This window comes from Salvia splendens, chromosome 3, assembly GCF_004379255.2.
Source record: "Salvia splendens isolate huo1 chromosome 3, SspV2, whole genome shotgun sequence".
Classification (NCBI taxonomy): domain Eukaryota; kingdom Viridiplantae; phylum Streptophyta; class Magnoliopsida; order Lamiales; family Lamiaceae; genus Salvia; species Salvia splendens.
In genome coordinates this window covers 44,374,188-44,394,376 of record NC_056034.1, presented here as the reverse complement: position 1 = coordinate 44,394,376, position 20,189 = coordinate 44,374,188, and the positions used below count along the sequence as shown (strand labels likewise).

The following is a 20,189-nucleotide window of genomic DNA, read 5'->3' as shown; positions in this document are numbered from 1 at the left end:
CACAATTTTTACAAAAGATTTAATCATTATTTCATGGAAACTGCAAGTTAACATATGGAGCAATTGATTCAAGAATTAATTACTATCTACATGGCATTAAGGCAATCAAGTTATCGCCTATGTGACATTTGGCATTTGGGTCATCAATTTAAATTCTCCAACACGTTATAATTACACAATTTATATAAAAAAAATCATTTACTAACGTATATTGGTTAAAAAATATTGATACATCTAAATGTTTTATCAGGTTCTCGTTGTGATACATTACATTTTATTTTAGAGCAATTTATTAGGAGGTGAATCATAGAACACCAAAAGTTGTGGTATCTTATGGGACTCAACCAAGACATGTATCTAGACCTCGTAAAGATAATTCACAATTGCTTCATTACAAATCAAAATATTCATATAAATAATAGACATGCGATACGATTGACGATTCTAAATAGAGAAACTGTCTTTCATGTAATTACGATAGAGAAGTTTTTATTCTTACTCGCATGTCTAATTGATAAGAATGAGATACTATCATCATAGTTATATATTTCCCTTGAATATCATAATCTTGGATTATCTAGATAATAAACTTCTACTTTTATTAGTTTCAGTTTCACTCATAAAAATATTATTCAAAAGGATATCTACAGAATGGTTTATTATATAGGACCAAATGTGCTAATTCCTGATTTATTTGGTAAATACATGAATATATAAATAGTTGAGGAGCTGAAACCGAAATTACAGTTTTTACAGGAATATGGAGAAGAAATAGGAAGCTCAAATCTGGCTGGGAAATTTCTTTCACCAGTGGAAGTAGAAAGATTTGCAGAAATTGGAAGAGGAGAAGGCCAAAAATGGGGATCAGATTCGTGTTAATGGTGAACAAGCAGGGGCAGACTCGTCTAGCACAGTACTACGAATACCTAAACATCGAAGAGCGACGAGCACTCGAAGGCGAAATCGTTCGTAAATGCCTCACCCGCAACGAACAGCAGGTATCCCTCTCTCATATTTGCTCCTGAATTTTAATCGCTCTTATGTATTCTCGTAAATTCCTTCGCTCCTCCCGAGTTTATGATTTCCTTTTCCTGACCAATTGGTGAAACCGAAGCTGAATTTAATGAATTTGCCATTTGATTGACTTTAATTGATTTCTCACCGGAAATTGCTTGATCGAAGGGAAATTGTGTTAGGTGATTTGTTATAAACTACCTCGATCGGTGGAAGTTTGATCGATTGAATTGATTTTTAAGTGGCTGTGGTCGGAGATTTTGTTGCAAAGAGGAATTTTTTTATTAGTTTGACATGTAATCTCGAGGCTTGATCAATATGAAGCTGCATTTTGTGTTGCCTTAAATTTTTAAGCGATCTAATGTATCTGAATGAGGTATGTTTATTTGTATATACATTGAAAAACTGAACCATGAGAAGCTTGGTAGGAGGTCTAGATGGGTTAAAGTATAGGGTTGATTGGTGGCTATTGCATCAGTACTGAGTATTGCTAAAGGCTAGAGTTGTTTCTGGGGATTAAATGTCATCTTTGCTGAAGGGATTAATCTTCCTATGCGATTTCTGTAGTACTATAAAATTGCCCATCAGATATAGTTAATTCTCAATTTTTGTGACATTGTCTGCTAACAACGTTGCCCTCGTTCTTACATCAATATGAACAACAATTCTCCTGCTGATTGCAGAACATTTTTGTATTAGAAAAAATAAATATTTTCCGTCATGGGCTGTTGATATTGCATAATTGGAGGAAAACACAATTTTTTCGATTTCTTATTCTCATTCTTCCTTTTTGCTCTCTCTAATTTTTTTAAAAATTTTTTCCTGTGTGTGACTTGGGTTCTGTTGCTGCAAGCTCATTTTGTTTCTGTATCAAACAGTGTTCGTTTGTTGAGCATCGGAACTACAAAGTGGTGTATAGGCGATATGCATCACTATTTTTCCTGGTTGGAGTAGACAACGAAGAAGTAAGTCATTCTGTCTCTTAAGTCTTAACTATAAAAAAGAAGTCTTGTTGTCTCTTTACTAAAAAGTCTTACTGCCTAGCCTTTATTTGCTTGAGCTTGTAATGCCTCTGTCTTCCTGAATCGAATTATATGATGCCTTCTGAATGTGAAGAAATAGTCTAAAATTTTATGGTTGCTCAATTCAATATATATGAACTGTGGACTACAGTGAGTTGTTTGACTTGAATTTCAATGAAGATGTAGTTTGTGCATTGAGTGGTCTATTTTCTCAAATAAAGTAAATAAACGGAGAGTAAGTGGAATCTCATGAAGGTTGTTTCCTCACTCATCCTTCTAGGATATCTGTGTGATCATTTGCAAATATCCTTATTGATGATTTAGAACATGAATTGCATTTATTCCAGCTAAAGTTATGATACTTCACCACGCTATTTATCAACTAACAATTACTGGCTAATAAAGTACCGAAAGAAAAAGTCTCTTGGTTGTTATGGACAGCTTTGTGATGTAGATGATGTGAAAGCCCCAAATGTGGTTACTACTATTGATGGTATTATGAAGCATCATCTTAAGCTTCATATATAGGATCTTTATCGATGTATCAAGGTCATGTAATTTGAGAAGTATTTGTTACATGAGAGAAAAAACATGTGTTTGTCAAGTTGTGTGGCTAACTTATACTGTAATATCCGAAAATTTGTGGAATTTTATTCTTTGTTTAAGGATGAAATTTTTATGATTTTGTGTTTAATATATGGTGTGGAAATATTTATTTGATTTATAATATTGTTGTGGATATGGGATTTTCTACCTAGACAAATTAAAATTTGGTTTTATATTTTCAGCTATGATTTAAAATTCTAATTAATCGATTTAAACCTCTCTCTCCCTCCCCATTTTTTCGAAATCCCTTCCCCATCACCCCATGATGTTCTCAACTTCCTCCACCCTCACATAACCGATCCTTTTCTTCCCCTTTCCTTTTCTTTTCTCTTTTCGGTCACTCTCTCAATCTCTCCCTCTCTCTCTCGCAAAGTTGCTCTCTCTCACTGGTAAGTCTCCCTCCTTCTCCCTCTCGGTTTTTATCTTCTTCCTTTCACTCCCTCTTATCACCTTCTTGGATTCCTCAAGGTGATACCCTCCTTCGTCGTGAATCGGAGTCGGAAAAGGAAGTAAAGCTTTTGCGTTTCGTTTGAACCATCCGGGGAAGGTAACCCCTAACCCTTGTTTAATTCGAAAACTCATGCATATAGGACGTTTTGGTTGGTTTAGATGCTGAATAGGGTTTGTGGCTATGTGATATGGTTGAGCATGTTTTTGATAGTAACTGGCAGTGGGTTCCGACCCCTTTTTATCTAAGCAAACGATCTCCGTTGGGTACGAAATTTTGAACTGTGTAAAGGTTAATGTGTCTTTTGTGTGGTGTGTAAATTTCAGCCTCTTTGGATGTCGTATGAATTTATTATGATTTTTGCAAGTAAACTGCGCAGTTTCGCGAGTTGTATGTTTTTGGGAGATGTTTTCATGTGCAATTGGCGTGATTCTGAGTGATATGTTTTTGTGATGAATGTGGGTGTGTTTGGCCAAGAGATGGCTCGGAGGAATCAGTGTTTGGTTCGAGAGTTTTCGTGTGTGTTGGCCGAGAGTGTTGGGTTCAGCCTAGGGCAGATTTGTGGAGAGTCTGGAAGGGATGATCTCAGGTGTCTGGGTGTGTTTTGGGATGTAGAATGCGTGGTGTGTTTGTCGTATAGGGTTTGAGAATCGGGGGTCAGAGGAAAAGGGGTGTAAACTAGGTGCCGAGCAGACAGCCGAGGTGGTCGGCCGAAGTGCCGAGCATGCGGCCGAGATGGTCGGCCGAGGTGCCGAGCATGCGGCCGAGACGGTCGGCCGAGGTACCGAGCAGGCGGCCGAGACGGACGGCCGAGGTGCCGAGCCGGACGGCCGAGATGGTCGGCCGAGGTGCCGAGCTGTGCCGAGACAGGTGCCGAGCTGTGCCGAGACAGGTGCCGAGCTGTGCCGAGACAAGTGCCGAGCTGTGCCGAGACAGGTGCCGAGCTGTGCCGAGTCAGGTGCCGAGCTGTGCCGAGACAGGCGGCCGAGGTGCCGAGCCAGGCGGCCGAGACGGTCGGCCGAGGTGCCGAGCCAGGCGGCCGAGGTGCCGAGCCAGGCGGCCGAGACGGTCGGCCGAGGTGCCGAGCCAGGCGGCCGAGACACCGAGCCATGTCGAGACGCCGATCCTTTTTCCGAGTTTTTCCGAACCTTTTCCGAGCCAAGTGAGCCGTTTGCACAGTAAGGGTATGCCAGGACTTGGAGTGCTGTGTTCGTGTGTCGTGTGCGCGTTTTGGGTACGTCGTTTGCGTGCGGGGTGTGTTTCGAACGTGTGACTTTGTGTGTTTGTTTTGTATTATGTTGTTAAGTGTATGTACGTGTAACGTGCTAGATGTTGAAGTCGTCCACGTAGGAATCATGCATTGTCGTTTAAAGTCTCGTCTCTTCTGACTCTAATCATGATATTATTTATCTTTCAAAAGGGTGATCTTTTTCGAGGAAAGTGTGGTTGAAGGGAACTGTTTTAAAAGCTAAGCAATCGAGGTGGGCTTTTCTACCCTACTTTTATGTGGGTTATCTTTAAATACGGACTTTGTTCCGGAAATGTTTATGGAGGTGAACTGTTTGTCTTGCCAATTATTTCGTTTTGAAACCTATCTGAAGTGGTTTACCACATATGTTTAATCGAATTCGGGTCTGTTGGGCTGCGAACCCTCAGGCTAGTGTACACGAGACTGGGTGCCATCTGAGAGCAAGTTGGCCGGTCTAGATGACCTGGGGTGTGGCCACGCCCCTTGTCATGGTTTGGATCAGATAGTGTATGATTGAGGGAATAAGGGTGGTAATATCGGAAAATGACTGCGCAGTCGAATTTATGAAATGTATTTTTGTGTACTTGGGTTATTTTCATTACACTCAAAACCCCAATGTTACACTGTTATGGCATGACAAACTATGTTTTTGACGTGTGTCCACTGAGTGCAATAAGTACTCAGCCCTGCATGTTGTTTTCTTAATGTGCAGGTTGAGCGGCGATGGGGAGGACGGATGTTGAGCAGTTAAAGCCAAAGTGTGTTTTTATCTTTCGGATGGTGTCGTGTCGTCATACCCGGCATCATCTGTCTTTTGGTCTTTTCCGCTGCTTGTAAACCGTCACGATGTTTTCATTTAAAACTCTGAATACTTTAACTCAAGAATGTCGTCACAGTACTTTGTTTTGAATTGAATTTCCTTTTATTAAATGTTTTCGAGTCAAATATTCTCGTTCCCCCTTTCTTCCCCGCTTCTTTACTCCTCCCCTAGTCGCGGTCCACCGTACTTCCTATCCTTAGGAAATGCGGGCGTGACAGAGTGGTATCAGAGCCTAGGTTTTCTCTTTCTGCTCTGGACCAAAAAAAAATTCTTTTTCTGACTGGAGTAAGTTTTCAAAAGTGTCATTGGCTCAACATCCGACTCATCGCACTCAACCTGAAATGAGGTAGTGAAAACTTCGAAATTTTGGAAAGTATATGGAAGTGGAGGAAATTGTGATTTTGGTGTTGAAAATGTTTTATGTAAAGTTTAAGTAAATGTTGAGACTTGTGGAAGGGTACAACGTGATGTGGAAAAGTTGGAAATTATTTGAGTTATGAACTGTTATGGTGTTATGAACTGTTGATGTATGATGAACTTATATGAAAGCATGTGGCTGATGTGTGATGATTTGATGACGTGAATGTTGATGTGAGCTTTTATGTGAGTATGTGTTGGCCTTTTGAATGTTTGAACTTAGACGTGATAGAATTTCACTAGTGCTTCTTGGACCTATGATAGATAAGAGCTTTTGGCCTTTGAACACCAGCGGGTTTGGGTTAGAACAGCGATACGTGCATACACTCTCTCTCTCTCTCTTCTTCGGTTATGTACTCTGTTTTTATACGCGAGGCGGTTGTTTCTGTTTTTTTCTATAGATGGCGCGTATGTTCCGAACCGCGCGACGGAGTGATCGCGATAGACTTAGGGCACAGAGGGTGCTCAGAGATTATAGAGTGTACCGGAAGAAGGATCATGTACCGTTGATCGAGTTCGTGGCACACTTCGACACCCTCTGGAGGGCAGCTCAGGAGTTCGGAGTGACAGAGCATGACGGCATTGAGAAGCTAATAGATTTGCTTCCCGATAGCTGGAAGGAGTGGGCCGAAAGAACGGCAAGGAGGTACACGTGGCATGAGCCCGCTACCGACGACATGGTGGGTGACATGGCTGGCTTTCGGAAAGCCGTGTATTGTGCACTGGTGGACTCTCGAGAGGAGCAGCCCCCACAGGAGGTGGAAGAGAGGGTCGTGTATCAGGACAAGTATGTGAGCATGTACGAGGGTGAACAAGGGTATGAAGATGTTTATGAGGAGGCTCTGCCAGGGAACTCCGAGGAGGACGACGACGAAGACCCGGAGGAAGGGCCTATGGATGAGGATGATAGAGTCGTAGTCTAGAATTAGAATAGTTCGTTGTCTTTTCAGTTTTTGCTTTCAGTACGATCTGCTCTTGGGAACAATGTTGGCCTTCTTTCTTTTAATGAGAATTTTGATTTTGGTTTATATCCTATGTGTTGCATCTTATACTACATGAAGGTTTTATAAGAAAATTTTGAGAAAGTGGTAATTTTGGATGAGAATTGTAGTAACACTTTTTGGATATTGAATCAGAATGCCGCCAAGACGTGCACGCCAACCACGACAAGGACCCCACGTGGAGGCACCACCACCACCACCTCCACCACCACCACCTCCACCCCCGCCTCAACAAGAAAGATTCATAGTTACGTTCTCAAGGCAGAATCCCCCAAAATTTGACGGACAAGGAGACCCGTCCAAAGCGGAAGAGTGGATACGCGGCCTCGAGCGTATCTTCAGGGTCATGGAGTGCACAGATAGGGAGCGCATTGCTGGTGCTACCTTTCAACTGTTAGGTGCTGCCGATTACTGGTGGGAGACTCGGCAGAGAACTATGGATCCTGCACGCCTGGAGGCGCTAACATGGGAGGAGTTTAAAGTAGAGATCGATAACAAGTATGTTCCAAAGACGTACAGACGGGCCAAGGTGGTAGAGTTCCACACACTAAGCCAAGGCCGAATGACTGTAACCGAGTATGACCGAGCCCTCGCGCAGATGGCACGATATGCGCCCGAGTTGATGGACACCGATGAGAAATGGGCGGTGAAGTTCCGGGCCGGGCTCAGAGATGAGATAAAGGCCGCATTGGCCTGTCGAGGAGAACTCTCCTACTCGGAGATCTTGACTTGTGCACTGGACGTGGAAGATGCACTCCCTAAGCCAAGAGTTGTGGCAACAACAAACGCGACACCTCTACAAGCTCAGCCGGGCCACCAAGAGAAGAGGAGGTGGGATGGTGACCAGGCTCAGTATGGTGGTAAGAGGCCACAACACATGAGGAACCCACCCTACAATGGCGGGAGACAGAATACTTTCCAACCGAGGGCAAACTTTCCGCCGAGGAACCCTCAATGTGGAAGGTGCTTCAAGTACCACGCCGGGGAGTGTCGAGACCCTAGGTGCTTCAACTGTGGTGGGAGTGGCCACTACATCCGAAATTGCCCAAACAAGCACATGGGAACGGGAACGAGACAGAACCAGCTAGGTTTCCGTCCACAATCCCAGGCACTACCTGCACCTCCACCGCAACAACGCCGCCAAGGATTACCGTCGCAAGCAAGGGCCTACGCCCTGAAGGGGAAACAGCCGGCAAACGGGAAAGAAACCTTTGAGCAAGGAAACTTGGCAGGTATGGGCACACTTCTAAATATGCCTATAGTTGTCTTGTTTGATACGGGTGCGTCGCATTCCTTTATATCAACGTCTTGTGTGGATACTTTGGAATTACCTACTGTTAAGACCGAACCCACTATGAGTGTGACCTCACCGGTAGGCGGGGCTATAGATATATCCCGATCTTGTGCATGTGTGAACTTTGGAATAGGTGAACTCAGTTTAGTGGCTTATAATTTGCAAGTAATGACGATGGGTAGCGTAGACATAATCTTGGGTATGGATTGGTTAGCGGAGAACCACGTTACCCTTCATTGTAGAGAAAGGAAAATTTCGTTTGAAACCCCCGGAAAAGAACCGATGAAGTTTCACGGAGTCCCAATGAGCCGACGCAAGTCCATTATCTCTGCGCTGCAAGCCACTACAATGATGAGGAAGGGATGTCCAGCGTACCTTGTTTATTTGAATGGGGAGGAGAAGAAAGACAGGAAGATAGAAGATGTGGCGATAGTGAGTGAATATCCCGACGTCTTCCCCGATGCGTTGCCAGGACCCCCACCCGACAGACAGGTAGAATTCACGATCGATCTGGAGCCCGGATCGGCACCAATATCAAAAGCACCTTATAGAATGGCGCCAAAAGAGTTGGAGGAGCTTAAGGTGCAACTGCAAGAGCTACTGGAATTGGGATTCATTAGACCTAGCGTGTCACCATGGGGAGCACCAGTGTTGTTTGTAAAGAAGAAGGATGGAACGATGAGGATGTGCATCGACTATCGGGAGCTAAACAAACTAACGCTGAAGAACAAGTATCCACTACCAAGGATAGACGACTTGTTTGACCAACTTCGAGGGGCAGGAGTCTTCTCTAAGATGGATTTGAGGTCTGGGTACCATCAGCTGAGGGTTCGGCGAGAAGATGTACCCAAGACAGCCTTTCGAACAAGATATGGTCATTATGAGTTCGTTGTAATGCCTTTTGGACTGACGAACGCCCCGGCAGTGTTCATGGACCTTATGAACCGCGTGTTCCATCCATTTCTGGATCGGTTTGTCCTGGTTTTCATCGATGACGTGCTTGTTTACTCAAAGAACGAGGAGGAGCACAAAGAGCACTTGAGAACCGTCCTAGCAACTCTAAGGGACGAGAAACTATATGCCAAGTTCAGTAAATGCGAGTTTTGGCTCAAGGAAGTAAATTTTCTTGGACATGTAGTAACTTCAGATGGAATTCGTGTAGATCCGGCCAAGGTAGAAGCGGTGCAGGAGTGGAAGTCACCTTCCACACAAAACGAAATCCGAAGCTTTTTAGGACTGGCGGGCTATTATCGAAGATTCATCGAGGGATTCTCGAAGATAGCAAGGCCAATGACGCAACAACTGAAAAAGGGAGTCAAGATGATTTGGACGCCAGAATGTGAGGCGAGCTTTCAGTTGTTGAAGGAGAAATTGACCACCGCACCAATCCTAGCTGTGCCGGAGCCAGAGACTGACTATGCGGTATATACGGATGCGTCGAAGGTGGGACTGGGATGTGTGCTTATGCAGAAGGGGAAAGTGATTGCATATGCATCGAGACAATTGAAGCCCCATGAACTGAATTATCCGACGCATGACTTGGAACTGGCAGCTGTGGTACATGCTTTGAAGATCTGGAGACATCATCTTTATGGAGTCCGTTGTGAGATATACACGGACCATAAGAGTCTAAAGTACTTCTTTGAGCAAAAGGAGTTGAACATGCGCCAACGTAGGTGGCTCGAGTTGGTAAAGGACTACGATTGTGGTATAAATTACCATCCGGGAAAAGCAAACGTAGTGGCCGATGCTCTTAGTAGGAAGTCTCAATCTCAGCTGGCCACCTTTCTTACTATCGAAGAGAGTATAATCCAAGAGTTCAGTAAGATGCGCTTGGAAGTGGTGAGAATGCCCGAGACTGTGGAAGGGATAGTAGCCACGTTGGTGATGGAACCCGACTTAAGAGCCAGAATTGTAGAAGCTCAACGGCGAGATACGTTACTAGAAAAGATTCGCTCAGAAGTGAGGACGGGTGAACTCGGAAATTTTCGTGAGGCAGCGGATAATGGTCTCACATACAAGGGAAGGTTGTGTGTGCCTAAGGATGAAGGCCTGAGGATGGAAATCATGAGAGAAGCACATGAAACCCCATACGCTGCTCATCCAGGGAGCACCAAAATGTATCAAGACTTGAAAAGACAGTTTTGGTGGAACGGTATGAAAAAGCATGTTGCGGCATTTGTGGAGAGATGCCTAGCATGTCAACAAGTAAAGGCGCTACACCAACGGCCCTACGGGAAATTGCAACCCCTCGAGATTCCGGAATGGAAGTGGGAGCATATTGCAATGGACTTTGTGGTAGGACTGCCAAAATCCCAGCGAGGGAACACGGTGATTTGGGTGATTATAGATCGTCTCACCAAATCTGCCCACTTTGTACCGGTTCGCGCTACTTATGGATCCGATCAGTTGGCTAAGGTATATGTACGGGAGATTATACGCTTGCATGGAGTTCCAGCGACAATCACATCTGATCGTGATGCTAAATTCACTTCTAGATTTTGGACAAGCCTGCAGCGCGAGTTGGGGACTAAGTTGAATTTCAGTACAGCGTTCCACCCGCAAACCGACGGGCAGTCGGAGAGAACGATACAAGCATTGGAGGACATGCTACGAGCCGTGGTGCTAGATCGAGGCGTAGGTTGGGAAGAAGTGTTACCCTTGGTAGAGTTCGCTTACAATAATAGTTACCAGACGACTATCAAGATGGCCCCATATGAGGCCTTGTATGGAAAGAAGTGTAGATCGCCACTTTATTGGGATGAAGTGGGTGAGAGAAGAATTCTCGGACCAGACTCTGTAGAAGAGATGATAGAGATTGTCCGACAAATCCGTGGGAGGATCAAGGAGGCACAAGATCGACAGAAATCTTATGCGGATGTTCGAAGGACCGATTTACAATTCGAGGTCGGAGAAAAGGTCTTTCTAAAAGTTTCCCCTTCTAAGGGAATAACTCGTTTTGGAGTGAAAGGAAAGCTTAGACCCCGATTTATCGGTCCATACGAGATTTTGGATAGAGTCGGCGTGGTAGCATACAGATTGGCCCTACCACCAAGCTTCGGAAATGTGCACAACGTCTTCCATGTGTCACAATTGAGGAAGTATGTGTATGACCCCACACACATCGTTCACCAAGAAGAAATGATGGTCCTAAATCCCGATCTAAGCTATGAGGAGAAGCCCGAGGCCATTGTGGATCGAAGAGTGCAAGAATTGAGGAATAAGTCAATCGCTTCGGTGAAAGTACGGTGGAGGAATCATGGAATCGAAGAAGCAACATGGGAATCAGAAGATAAGATGAGAGAGAAGTTTCCAGAGCTGTTTGAGTGATCTAACAAATTTCGGGACAAATTTTTTGTTAAGGTGGGAGGAATGTAATATCCGAAAATTTGTGGAATTTTATTCTTTGTTTAAGGATGAAATTTTTATGATTTTGTGTTTAATATATGGTGTGGAAATATTTATTTGATTTATAATATTGTTGTGGATATGGGATTTTCTACCTAGACAAATTAAAATTTGGTTTTATATTTTCAGCTATGATTTAAAATTCTAATTAATCGATTTAAACCTCTCTCTCCCTCCCCATTTTTTCGAAATCCCTTCCCCATCACCCCATGATGTTCTCAACTTCCTCCACCCTCACATAACCGATCCTTTTCTTCCCCTTTCCTTTTCTTTTCTCTTTTCGGTCACTCTCTCAATCTCTCCCTCTCTCTCTCGCAAAGTTGCTCTCTCTCACTGGTAAGTCTCCCTCCTTCTCCCTCTCGGTTTTTATCTTCTTCCTTTCACTCCCTCTTATCACCTTCTTGGATTCCTCAAGGTGATACCCTCCTTCGTCGTGAATCGGAGTCGGAAAAGGAAGTAAAGCTTTTGCGTTTCGTTTGAACCATCCGGGGAAGGTAACCCCTAACCCTTGTTTAATTCGAAAACTCATGCATATAGGACGTTTTGGTTGGTTTAGATGCTGAATAGGGTTTGTGGCTATGTGATATGGTTGAGCATGTTTTTGATAGTAACTGGCAGTGGGTTCCGACCCCTTTTTATCTAAGCAAACGATCTCCGTTGGGTACGAAATTTTGAACTGTGTAAAGGTTAATGTGTCTTTTGTGTGGTGTGTAAATTTCAGCCTCTTTGGATGTCGTATGAATTTATTATGATTTTTGCAAGTAAACTGCGCAGTTTCGCGAGTTGTATGTTTTTGGGAGATGTTTTCATGTGCAATTGGCGTGATTCTGAGTGATATGTTTTTGTGATGAATGTGGGTGTGTTTGGCCAAGAGATGGCTCGGAGGAATCAGTGTTTGGTTCGAGAGTTTTCGTGTGTGTTGGCCGAGAGTGTTGGGTTCAGCCTAGGGCAGATTTGTGGAGAGTCTGGAAGGGATGATCTCAGGTGTCTGGGTGTGTTTTGGGATGTAGAATGCGTGGTGTGTTTGTCGTATAGGGTTTGAGAATCGGGGGTCAGAGGAAAAGGGGTGTAAACTAGGTGCCGAGCAGACAGCCGAGGTGGTCGGCCGAAGTGCCGAGCATGCGGCCGAGATGGTCGGCCGAGGTGCCGAGCATGCGGCCGAGACGGTCGGCCGAGGTACCGAGCAGGCGGCCGAGACGGACGGCCGAGGTGCCGAGCCGGACGGCCGAGATGGTCGGCCGAGGTGCCGAGCTGTGCCGAGACAGGTGCCGAGCTGTGCCGAGACAGGTGCCGAGCTGTGCCGAGACAAGTGCCGAGCTGTGCCGAGACAGGTGCCGAGCTGTGCCGAGTCAGGTGCCGAGCTGTGCCGAGACAGGCGGCCGAGGTGCCGAGCCAGGCGGCCGAGACGGTCGGCCGAGGTGCCGAGCCAGGCGGCCGAGGTGCCGAGCCAGGCGGCCGAGACGGTCGGCCGAGGTGCCGAGCCAGGCGGCCGAGACACCGAGCCATGTCGAGACGCCGATCCTTTTTCCGAGTTTTTCCGAACCTTTTCCGAGCCAAGTGAGCCGTTTGCACAGTAAGGGTATGCCAGGACTTGGAGTGCTGTGTTCGTGTGTCGTGTGCGCGTTTTGGGTACGTCGTTTGCGTGCGGGGTGTGTTTCGAACGTGTGACTTTGTGTGTTTGTTTTGTATTATGTTGTTAAGTGTATGTACGTGTAACGTGCTAGATGTTGAAGTCGTCCACGTAGGAATCATGCATTGTCGTTTAAAGTCTCGTCTCTTCTGACTCTAATCATGATATTATTTATCTTTCAAAAGGGTGATCTTTTTCGAGGAAAGTGTGGTTGAAGGGAACTGTTTTAAAAGCTAAGCAATCGAGGTGGGCTTTTCTACCCTACTTTTATGTGGGTTATCTTTAAATACGGACTTTGTTCCGGAAATGTTTATGGAGGTGAACTGTTTGTCTTGCCAATTATTTCGTTTTGAAACCTATCTGAAGTGGTTTACCACATATGTTTAATCGAATTCGGGTCTGTTGGGCTGCGAACCCTCAGGCTAGTGTACACGAGACTGGGTGCCATCTGAGAGCAAGTTGGCCGGTCTAGATGACCTGGGGTGTGGCCACGCCCCTTGTCATGGTTTGGATCAGATAGTGTATGATTGAGGGAATAAGGGTGGCAATATCGGAAAATGACTGCGCAGTCGAATTTATGAAATGTATTTTTGTGTACTTGGGTTATTTTCATTACACTCAAAACCCCAATGTTACACTGTTATGGCATAACAAACTATGTTTTTGGCGTGTGTCCACTGAGTGCAATAAGTACTCAGCCCTGCATGTTGTTTTCTTAATGTGCAGGTTGAGCGGCGATGGGGAGGACGGATGTTGAGCAGTTAAAGCCAAAGTGTGTTTTTATCTTTCGGATGGTGTCGTGTCGTCATACCCGGCATCATCTGTCTTTTGGTCTTTTCCGCTGCTTGTAAACCGTCACGATGTTTTCATTTAAAACTCTGAATACTTTAACTCAAGAATGTCGTCACAGTACTTTGTTTTGAATTGAATTTCCTTTTATTAAATGTTTTCGAGTCAAATATTCTCGTTCCCCCTTTCTTCCCCGCTTCTTTACTCCTCCCCTAGTCGCGGTCCACCGTACTTCCTATCCTTAGGAAATGCGGGCGTGACATATACCCTCAGCCCAATAGTATCTTTTTTTTTTTGCATTTTACTCCTTCAGAGAACAAATAATATAGACAATGAAAGACATGTGTAATCTCAGATTTGTGGAAGTAACTTAATGCAACTTGAGATGTATGCATGAGTTTGCTCTTGTTACTTACTCTAGGTCTTTTTGTGTTTACATTTTTCTAGTAATCATAACAAGTTCAAAGGTATTTAACTACATTGAGAAACTCCATCAAGCCAGAAACTATTTTCTGTGGCTTGAGTAAATTAACCTTAAGTTTAGAGACGGCTCACAGAATCTGGTGCTAAGTTCATAAAACTTTACATCTAATATGTGAGTGAGCAAATTTGCTTGTAACTATATCAAAATGAACTCATCTCCTTGTTTGGTTATGTTTTTTTGGCAGAATGAACTCGCTATTTTGGAATTTATACACCTCTTAGTCGAAACTATGGATCGCCATTTTGGCAATGTGGTAAGTTCATAATCCCCCCCCCGAAGCAGATTATGTTGTCTCGACTCCTCGTCACTGCTCATTTGGACTTTTTGCAGTGCGAGCTGGACATCATGTTCCATTTGGAGAAAGCACATTTCATGCTGGAGGAAATGGTTATGAATGGTTGCATTGTGGAGACGAGCAAGGCGAACATCCTCTCTCCGATACAACTTCTGGACAAAGCATCATAGTATGCAAGTTAGAACACCTTGGATTGGAGAGTCCTGACAATACTCTGCTTGTAGCATTGGTATCTTTGCAAAGTATGTTTCACCATAAACAAGATAGTACTACGTTTCTTGAGCTTGTAATCATTTGTCTTTTATAAGTATCTAATAGATTTTACACCGACGGCTTCTATTCTATTTGAGCTCTATAAACTAGCTTTGTGATCATGGAATTTTATTAATTTTGGAGAAACGTTACTCTAAATATCTTTGTTATGACTTGTAACGACCAACGCAGAGATCAAACTGAAAAAAACAAATGACACTTAATATATGTACTACTTCATATAGTTCCACATCATTAATTGGGTTTACTTAAGAAATGGAATAATAACAATTTTAAATTAGTTTTAATTAAATAAATATTTTCCTTTCTTTTTATTTCTTTCACATTCCCTTTTTATTTTAAAGAAATAATGTAACATTAATGAAAGACGCCGTTCTATTATAAACCAGATAATTGAAAAAATAAAGATTTTATTACTTAATATTCTTTTCTAAATCGTAGAGTGACAACCACAATTTGGTCAAATTTCTGAATTAACAAATCACATTAAAATAAATAAATTAAATTCAAGAAATTGTATAAAAATAAAATTATATAATCAAAATCGGAAGGAATCCATAGAATCAGATCGATCTTCTTCTTCGCGCGATTTCTGCTTCAAGCTCTCTTCATCACGGTATCATGCTTTTGAAAATATACACATATGTATACAGATATTGATCGAGTTTACTTGATATATTTTCATACATGTAATTGCTGTTGAAGATCAATTGAAGTAGTTAAACCACACAAAAGGGGAAGGAATGAGTCAGAGAAAATCTGTTAACGGGAGGCCATCGGGGACCGACGGCTCTGATTTTTCATATCGAATGGTCGTCGATTCCAGTAAGCTCACATTTTTAAATCTTTCACCTTTTTTCCTGGTTGATTTTCCCGAAAATTTTGGGAATTGCGTTTTTGCTGTTAATTTTAGTAATCTCCGATGCTATGTTAATTTTGAAGGATACCAAAGAGTAGCTGAGGGAAAATCTCGCCTCAGCAAACTGATATTTATCCAGGTATTTTCTGGGTTTATGGTTTTGGCTGATTTTATTGTTTAATTTCGAGTTATAGAGTAAAATTTGGGGGAAATAGAAGCCAAAACTCAAACAAAATTTCTCCTTTAACGATTTTATTTGTGTTCCTTTATCTTAATTGGTTAAACACACAATTTGTAGAAGTCAGCTAATTGTTTGATCCATTTGCTTAAGCCTGCAATTCTCCCTTCGTTCAGTATTGGATTTATGTCAGCAACATTACATCTCTTGCTCTTAAATGTTGTTTCTGCTGCTGTTCTTGTTCTTGTAGAATTATTTTTGTCTGTGATTTTGATTTCTGAATTTCTTGCAGGGATTTATTCAATTGCTTGCTGCAGTAATTGTATTTTTGCCTACGGTGGAAGGGGGAGCTCTTGATAGGCTTTCGGTCTCTTCTATAGTCATTTTCTTCATTTCTCTATTAATAGGAGAATTAGGTAGGCTGAAGCATCCTTCTGTCAATTAGTAAATCCCAATGCAGATGCAGGGATCTAATTTTTTTAGTTTTTTTGTCTCAATTGATGTTGTGAAGGTCGAAAGCGTAGCCGTGCTAGCCTTTTGAAGCTGTACTTGTTTGGATCTTCGGTTGCTGTTATTATCTCGGTTGTCTCTGTGCTTCAGAGTAAAAATTCACTTGAGGTATGATATCTTCTTTTGTATCCTTTGTTGATATGTTGTGCTTATGGATTTTTTAGGAAGAGAAACTAGCTACATATATCCAGATAAAGATGATATGGCGTACTAATTATGCGTGAGTTACAAAACTCCTCTTCACCACAGAAAATCACTTTCTTTTTCGTTGTGCTTGAGTATTTCCTGTTGCGTCTATAGACAAAAAAACGTTTGGTCATCCTGTGATATTTGAGCTTTTTGAAATCCAGATCTCCACTAGTCAATTTGTTAAGGAAGTTGCATGAAACTTATCTGGTGATTAGGAAAATCAGTTGAAGCTGAACTCGTATATAATAACCATGAAAAATGGCCTCCTGAAGTCGAAATAGTGGGTTTGTTGCTTAAAATATGGAAGTCCAGATTCACTGTTGAACAATCCCCCCTCCCCCCCAAAAATCAAGTTTGTAGACACTTTTCATGATTCGTCACAAAATTTGTGGCCATGCAAATTAGTTCATGAAATTTGTAGACAAGTTTGTAGACACTTTTCATGAAATTTGAGCAATTAGTTTCACAAAATTCACTTTGATTATATATGTGGCCATGCATGAATAACTGGATCAGATCACTTCCGTACAAAGTGACAATATCTTGATAATCTTAAGTCTTTTCATGACATGTAGCATTTGGCTTATGAAATGTTTCAATAATCTATCTTGGTGCCCCTTTTCCTCTGTGCACATAAGGAAATATGTTGAGTCCTCTATCAGTTGAAATTCGAAAGGTTTCTTAAATAGTACATTACAAATTAAGTATTATTCTTGTAAATTGAAATTACATGTGACTTTTCTGTATAATTATTTCAATAATCGGTGAGTGTGATTGTCATGTCAAATTTTATCCAGCTTCTACAGAATATATGAAAAACGTTACTTGTGACGCATGTGAACAGGTTATCAAAGATTTGAGTAGGTGGGCGGCATCAAAGCTGGAAGTTTCACATATCGGTGTTGTTTCACTTGGTAATTTTCTTTAATGTGATGTAGAATGCTGAAAACAAACGTGGAAGCATAATAAGTTGTTTACGCGTATTGCAAACTATGGATGCAGGACTAGTGGCGCAAGTATTTGCTTTTGTGGTGACGACCTCCCTCATCCACAACATGGCTCCTCCCAAGAGGTCCTCGTGATCTATTTCTTTGGTTTTAGTTCTAGAGGAGAGCAATCACATCTGGTTTCAAGCTCAACATCATCCAAGGCGGTAACGGCTCCTTTCTTGGAACACAAAGGTGTGTGTATCCGATGTTCACGGATCTTGTACTGTGTTTTCCTATTAGTCACGCGTCCGAGCTAGATACTGTGTGGATCAGAGTATGGGATCGTTTGACGGGTCGGGACTCAGACTTGTCCCACATTATGTTTTACTATATATTGGAAAAGATTTTGACCTCCATCTCTTTGAGACATCTTCTTCCTTGTGAACTTTCCTCGATACAATATGACTAGCATATAAGGGCATGAGCAACGGTTGTAAGTTGATGTGTACCCACATCAGTAACCGGAAGCCTCACGCACATGCCTCAGCCCCACGACTGGGCTTCGTTTTATCCTTTCATTTAATTTTTTAGTACGCTGATTTTTATTTTTATTTTTATTTTTATAAAATCGGCCAAATAGCCATTTGAAAATTAGAATTTTCATTTTTTTAATTCCTTTTCATATCTATAAATACCCCTCACAATTCATCTCAATTTCACACTACAATCCCACCTATTCTTCAATTTCTCTCCAAATTTTCTCCAAGTTTTAAGAATTGTGTTTCATAAGTCCATGTTTCGGACAGTAAAAGCAACTCACCAAAATCAGAATCATATGAATTATGATGGTTATTATTATGTGTAGCCAAAATACGATGTTGTGTATAGTTAGTTGGCATGGTGTAGACAATTTCGATGAGAACAGTTTAAAATATTCATCAATCGGTCTGATTATCTTAGGACTAGGTGATGAGTCAACAAATAAATGAAACAACGCGACAAACTGATGTAGCAAAGAGCATCTAGATCATGTAAAATCAATAACTAAATTAAAAAATTCACATCTTCACTGCTTGTGGAAAGCAAACGAGCATGACAAACATAGATATAAAACGAACCACCATTTCGCTCACCTGCTGCAAAAACAGTATAGATGTGTATCAGCTTAATCATACCCTCAAACAATTTGTGAGCAGCTTCACTTTTCATAAGAAAGAGTTTTGGACTGTTTGTTTGAAAGCAATCTGATTCGCAATTATCAAATTTCAACAATGCGTGAAATTATGAAAAGACATAGAATTGAATAGTTTAAGATGCAAAGCAGTCTGTTTTTTTTCTCCAATTCCATTGATTATATCCTAAACCGGACTGTAAATTGCGAACAAATCAAAATTCCTGAAAATTGAGTACTCACCTTCCTCATTTGGCGACCATTCGCGCGATGAAATCGTCGTATTTGATCTTGCCATCGGATCCGACATCGACCTCTCGGATCCACTCGTCGAACTCCGCCGGCTCCAGTTTCTCGCCGATGTTGGTGAGGATGTGCCGCAGCTCCTTCACCACCACGAATCCCGTCCCCTCCTTGTCCAGCACCTGGAACGCGTCGCGGAGCTGCTTGTCGAACGGCTCCGCCTTCAGGTGCTTCGCCATCAGGTCGAGGAACCTCTGGAAATCGAACGGCGCCGTCAGCTTCTCCTCCGCGATCACCGATTTCAGCTGCGCCTGCGTCGGATTCCCGCCGAGGAGCGCATCAGGATCCCGAGCTCCGACGCCGCGATTTTGCCGTCGCTGTCGGCGTCGAAGAGATAGAACGCTTCCTTCATCGATGATATCTGCTCGTCGCTTAGCCCCATTTTTGCGATTGCCTTTGATCTGATTTTGAATTTCTGATTGTGGTTTTTTGGATTTTGAGAAACGATCTGATTGAGCTGTTGATTAAATGCGAAAAGTGTGTTGCTCTCCACTACAAAAATTGGCTATCACGAGCAATGACTAATTCCACTAATTATTTTGTGTCGTTATATTTAATTGAACCTAAATAAAATCATAATTTCATATTATAGATGATTAACTATAGTTCAAAATACTATAGTTAATCATCTATAATATGAAATTATGATTTTGGCATGAGGTAAAAATTGTGCAAAGATAGAGAATAGTGGAGTACTAATGTTTTTCCTTCTTTACAAAAGGGTGGCAGATGTGATATGAATATACTATTATAGTACCTACCTCTTTCAATTTTCAACTCAATCAAAAAATTGTTTGAGAGCCACCCTTTGTTTCGTGACACCAAATTAATTTTAGTGGTGCCCACAATTAGTTAAAAGAGGAAAAGCCCCACCAATATTAAGCCCTTATTTTAATCCTAAATACAAGTGGTATTATAGTAAGGAGTACTTTTTTTAGTATTTTCATGTTATAATTGATTTGATGGTATAATACACATAAAATTCCATATAATTACAAATTGTTGTTTTGAAAATTAAAATAAAATTTCCCATCAAATAGAGTTTACACACTTTTGTCTTCCAGGCATATAATTTTGAATTGTCTAATTGATACAACAATTAATTTGGTAGGTCGATTGAATGGACTAATTTGTTCTTTTTCTCAACATGATTTTCTCATTTATATCATTTCATGAAAATACCTATGCTTTCTTAAACTTGCAATTCAGTTAATGCTTATTAAGATGATAAGAATTGAAGATGGAACTATTCTCTTTCTAATAAATTCACTGAGACGATATTAAAAAAACTAAATTGATG

General features: G+C 42.0%; 2 protein-coding genes and 1 pseudogene across 2 annotated transcripts; 2 read left to right on the top strand and 1 right to left on the bottom strand.

The window, feature by feature from the left end:
• Nucleotides 1–716: 716 nt before the first annotated feature.
• LOC121796383 (AP-4 complex subunit sigma) lies at nucleotides 717–14,839 on the top strand. Its single transcript, XM_042195245.1, has 4 exons — nucleotides 717–998; nucleotides 1,893–1,979; nucleotides 14,367–14,435; nucleotides 14,513–14,839. Exons 1-4 carry the CDS (start codon nucleotides 858–860, stop codon nucleotides 14,645–14,647), a joined length of 432 nt encoding a protein of 143 aa, XP_042051179.1. The 5' UTR covers nucleotides 717–857; the 3' UTR covers nucleotides 14,648–14,839.
• Nucleotides 14,840–15,238: 399 nt separating this feature from the next.
• LOC121796376 lies at nucleotides 15,239–17,831 on the top strand. Its single transcript, XM_042195239.1, has 7 exons — nucleotides 15,239–15,366; nucleotides 15,456–15,575; nucleotides 15,693–15,748; nucleotides 16,080–16,203; nucleotides 16,299–16,405; nucleotides 17,331–17,400; nucleotides 17,489–17,831. The coding sequence occupies exons 2-7, from the start codon at nucleotides 15,494–15,496 to the stop codon at nucleotides 17,566–17,568; spliced, it is 519 nt and encodes a 172-aa protein (XP_042051173.1). The 5' UTR covers nucleotides 15,239–15,366; nucleotides 15,456–15,493; the 3' UTR covers nucleotides 17,569–17,831.
• Nucleotides 17,832–18,316: 485 nt separating this feature from the next.
• Nucleotides 18,317–19,451, bottom strand: LOC121796382 (annotated as a pseudogene).
• Nucleotides 19,452–20,189: the final 738 nt, after the last annotated feature.

What these genes read in the sequence shown, in the direction of transcription:
- LOC121796383 (XM_042195245.1), top strand. Translation starts at nt 858, where the DNA reads ATGGGGATCAGATTCGTGTTAATGGTGAACAAGCAGGGGCAGACTCGT. An exon ending in TCACCCGCAACGAACAGCAG is followed by an intron (nt 999 to 1,892) that starts GTATCCCTCTCT and finishes TGTATCAAACAG; the next exon opens with TGTTCGTTTGTTGAGCATCG. An exon ending in ATCGCCATTTTGGCAATGTG is followed by an intron (nt 14,436 to 14,512) that starts GTAAGTTCATAA and finishes GACTTTTTGCAG; the next exon opens with TGCGAGCTGGACATCATGTT.
- LOC121796376 (XM_042195239.1), top strand. Translation starts at nt 15,494, where the DNA reads ATGAGTCAGAGAAAATCTGTTAACGGGAGGCCATCGGGGACCGACGGC. An exon ending in TCGAATGGTCGTCGATTCCA is followed by an intron (nt 15,576 to 15,692) that starts GTAAGCTCACAT and finishes TTAATTTTGAAG; the next exon opens with GATACCAAAGAGTAGCTGAG. An exon ending in TCTATTAATAGGAGAATTAG is followed by an intron (nt 16,204 to 16,298) that starts GTAGGCTGAAGC and finishes GATGTTGTGAAG; the next exon opens with GTCGAAAGCGTAGCCGTGCT.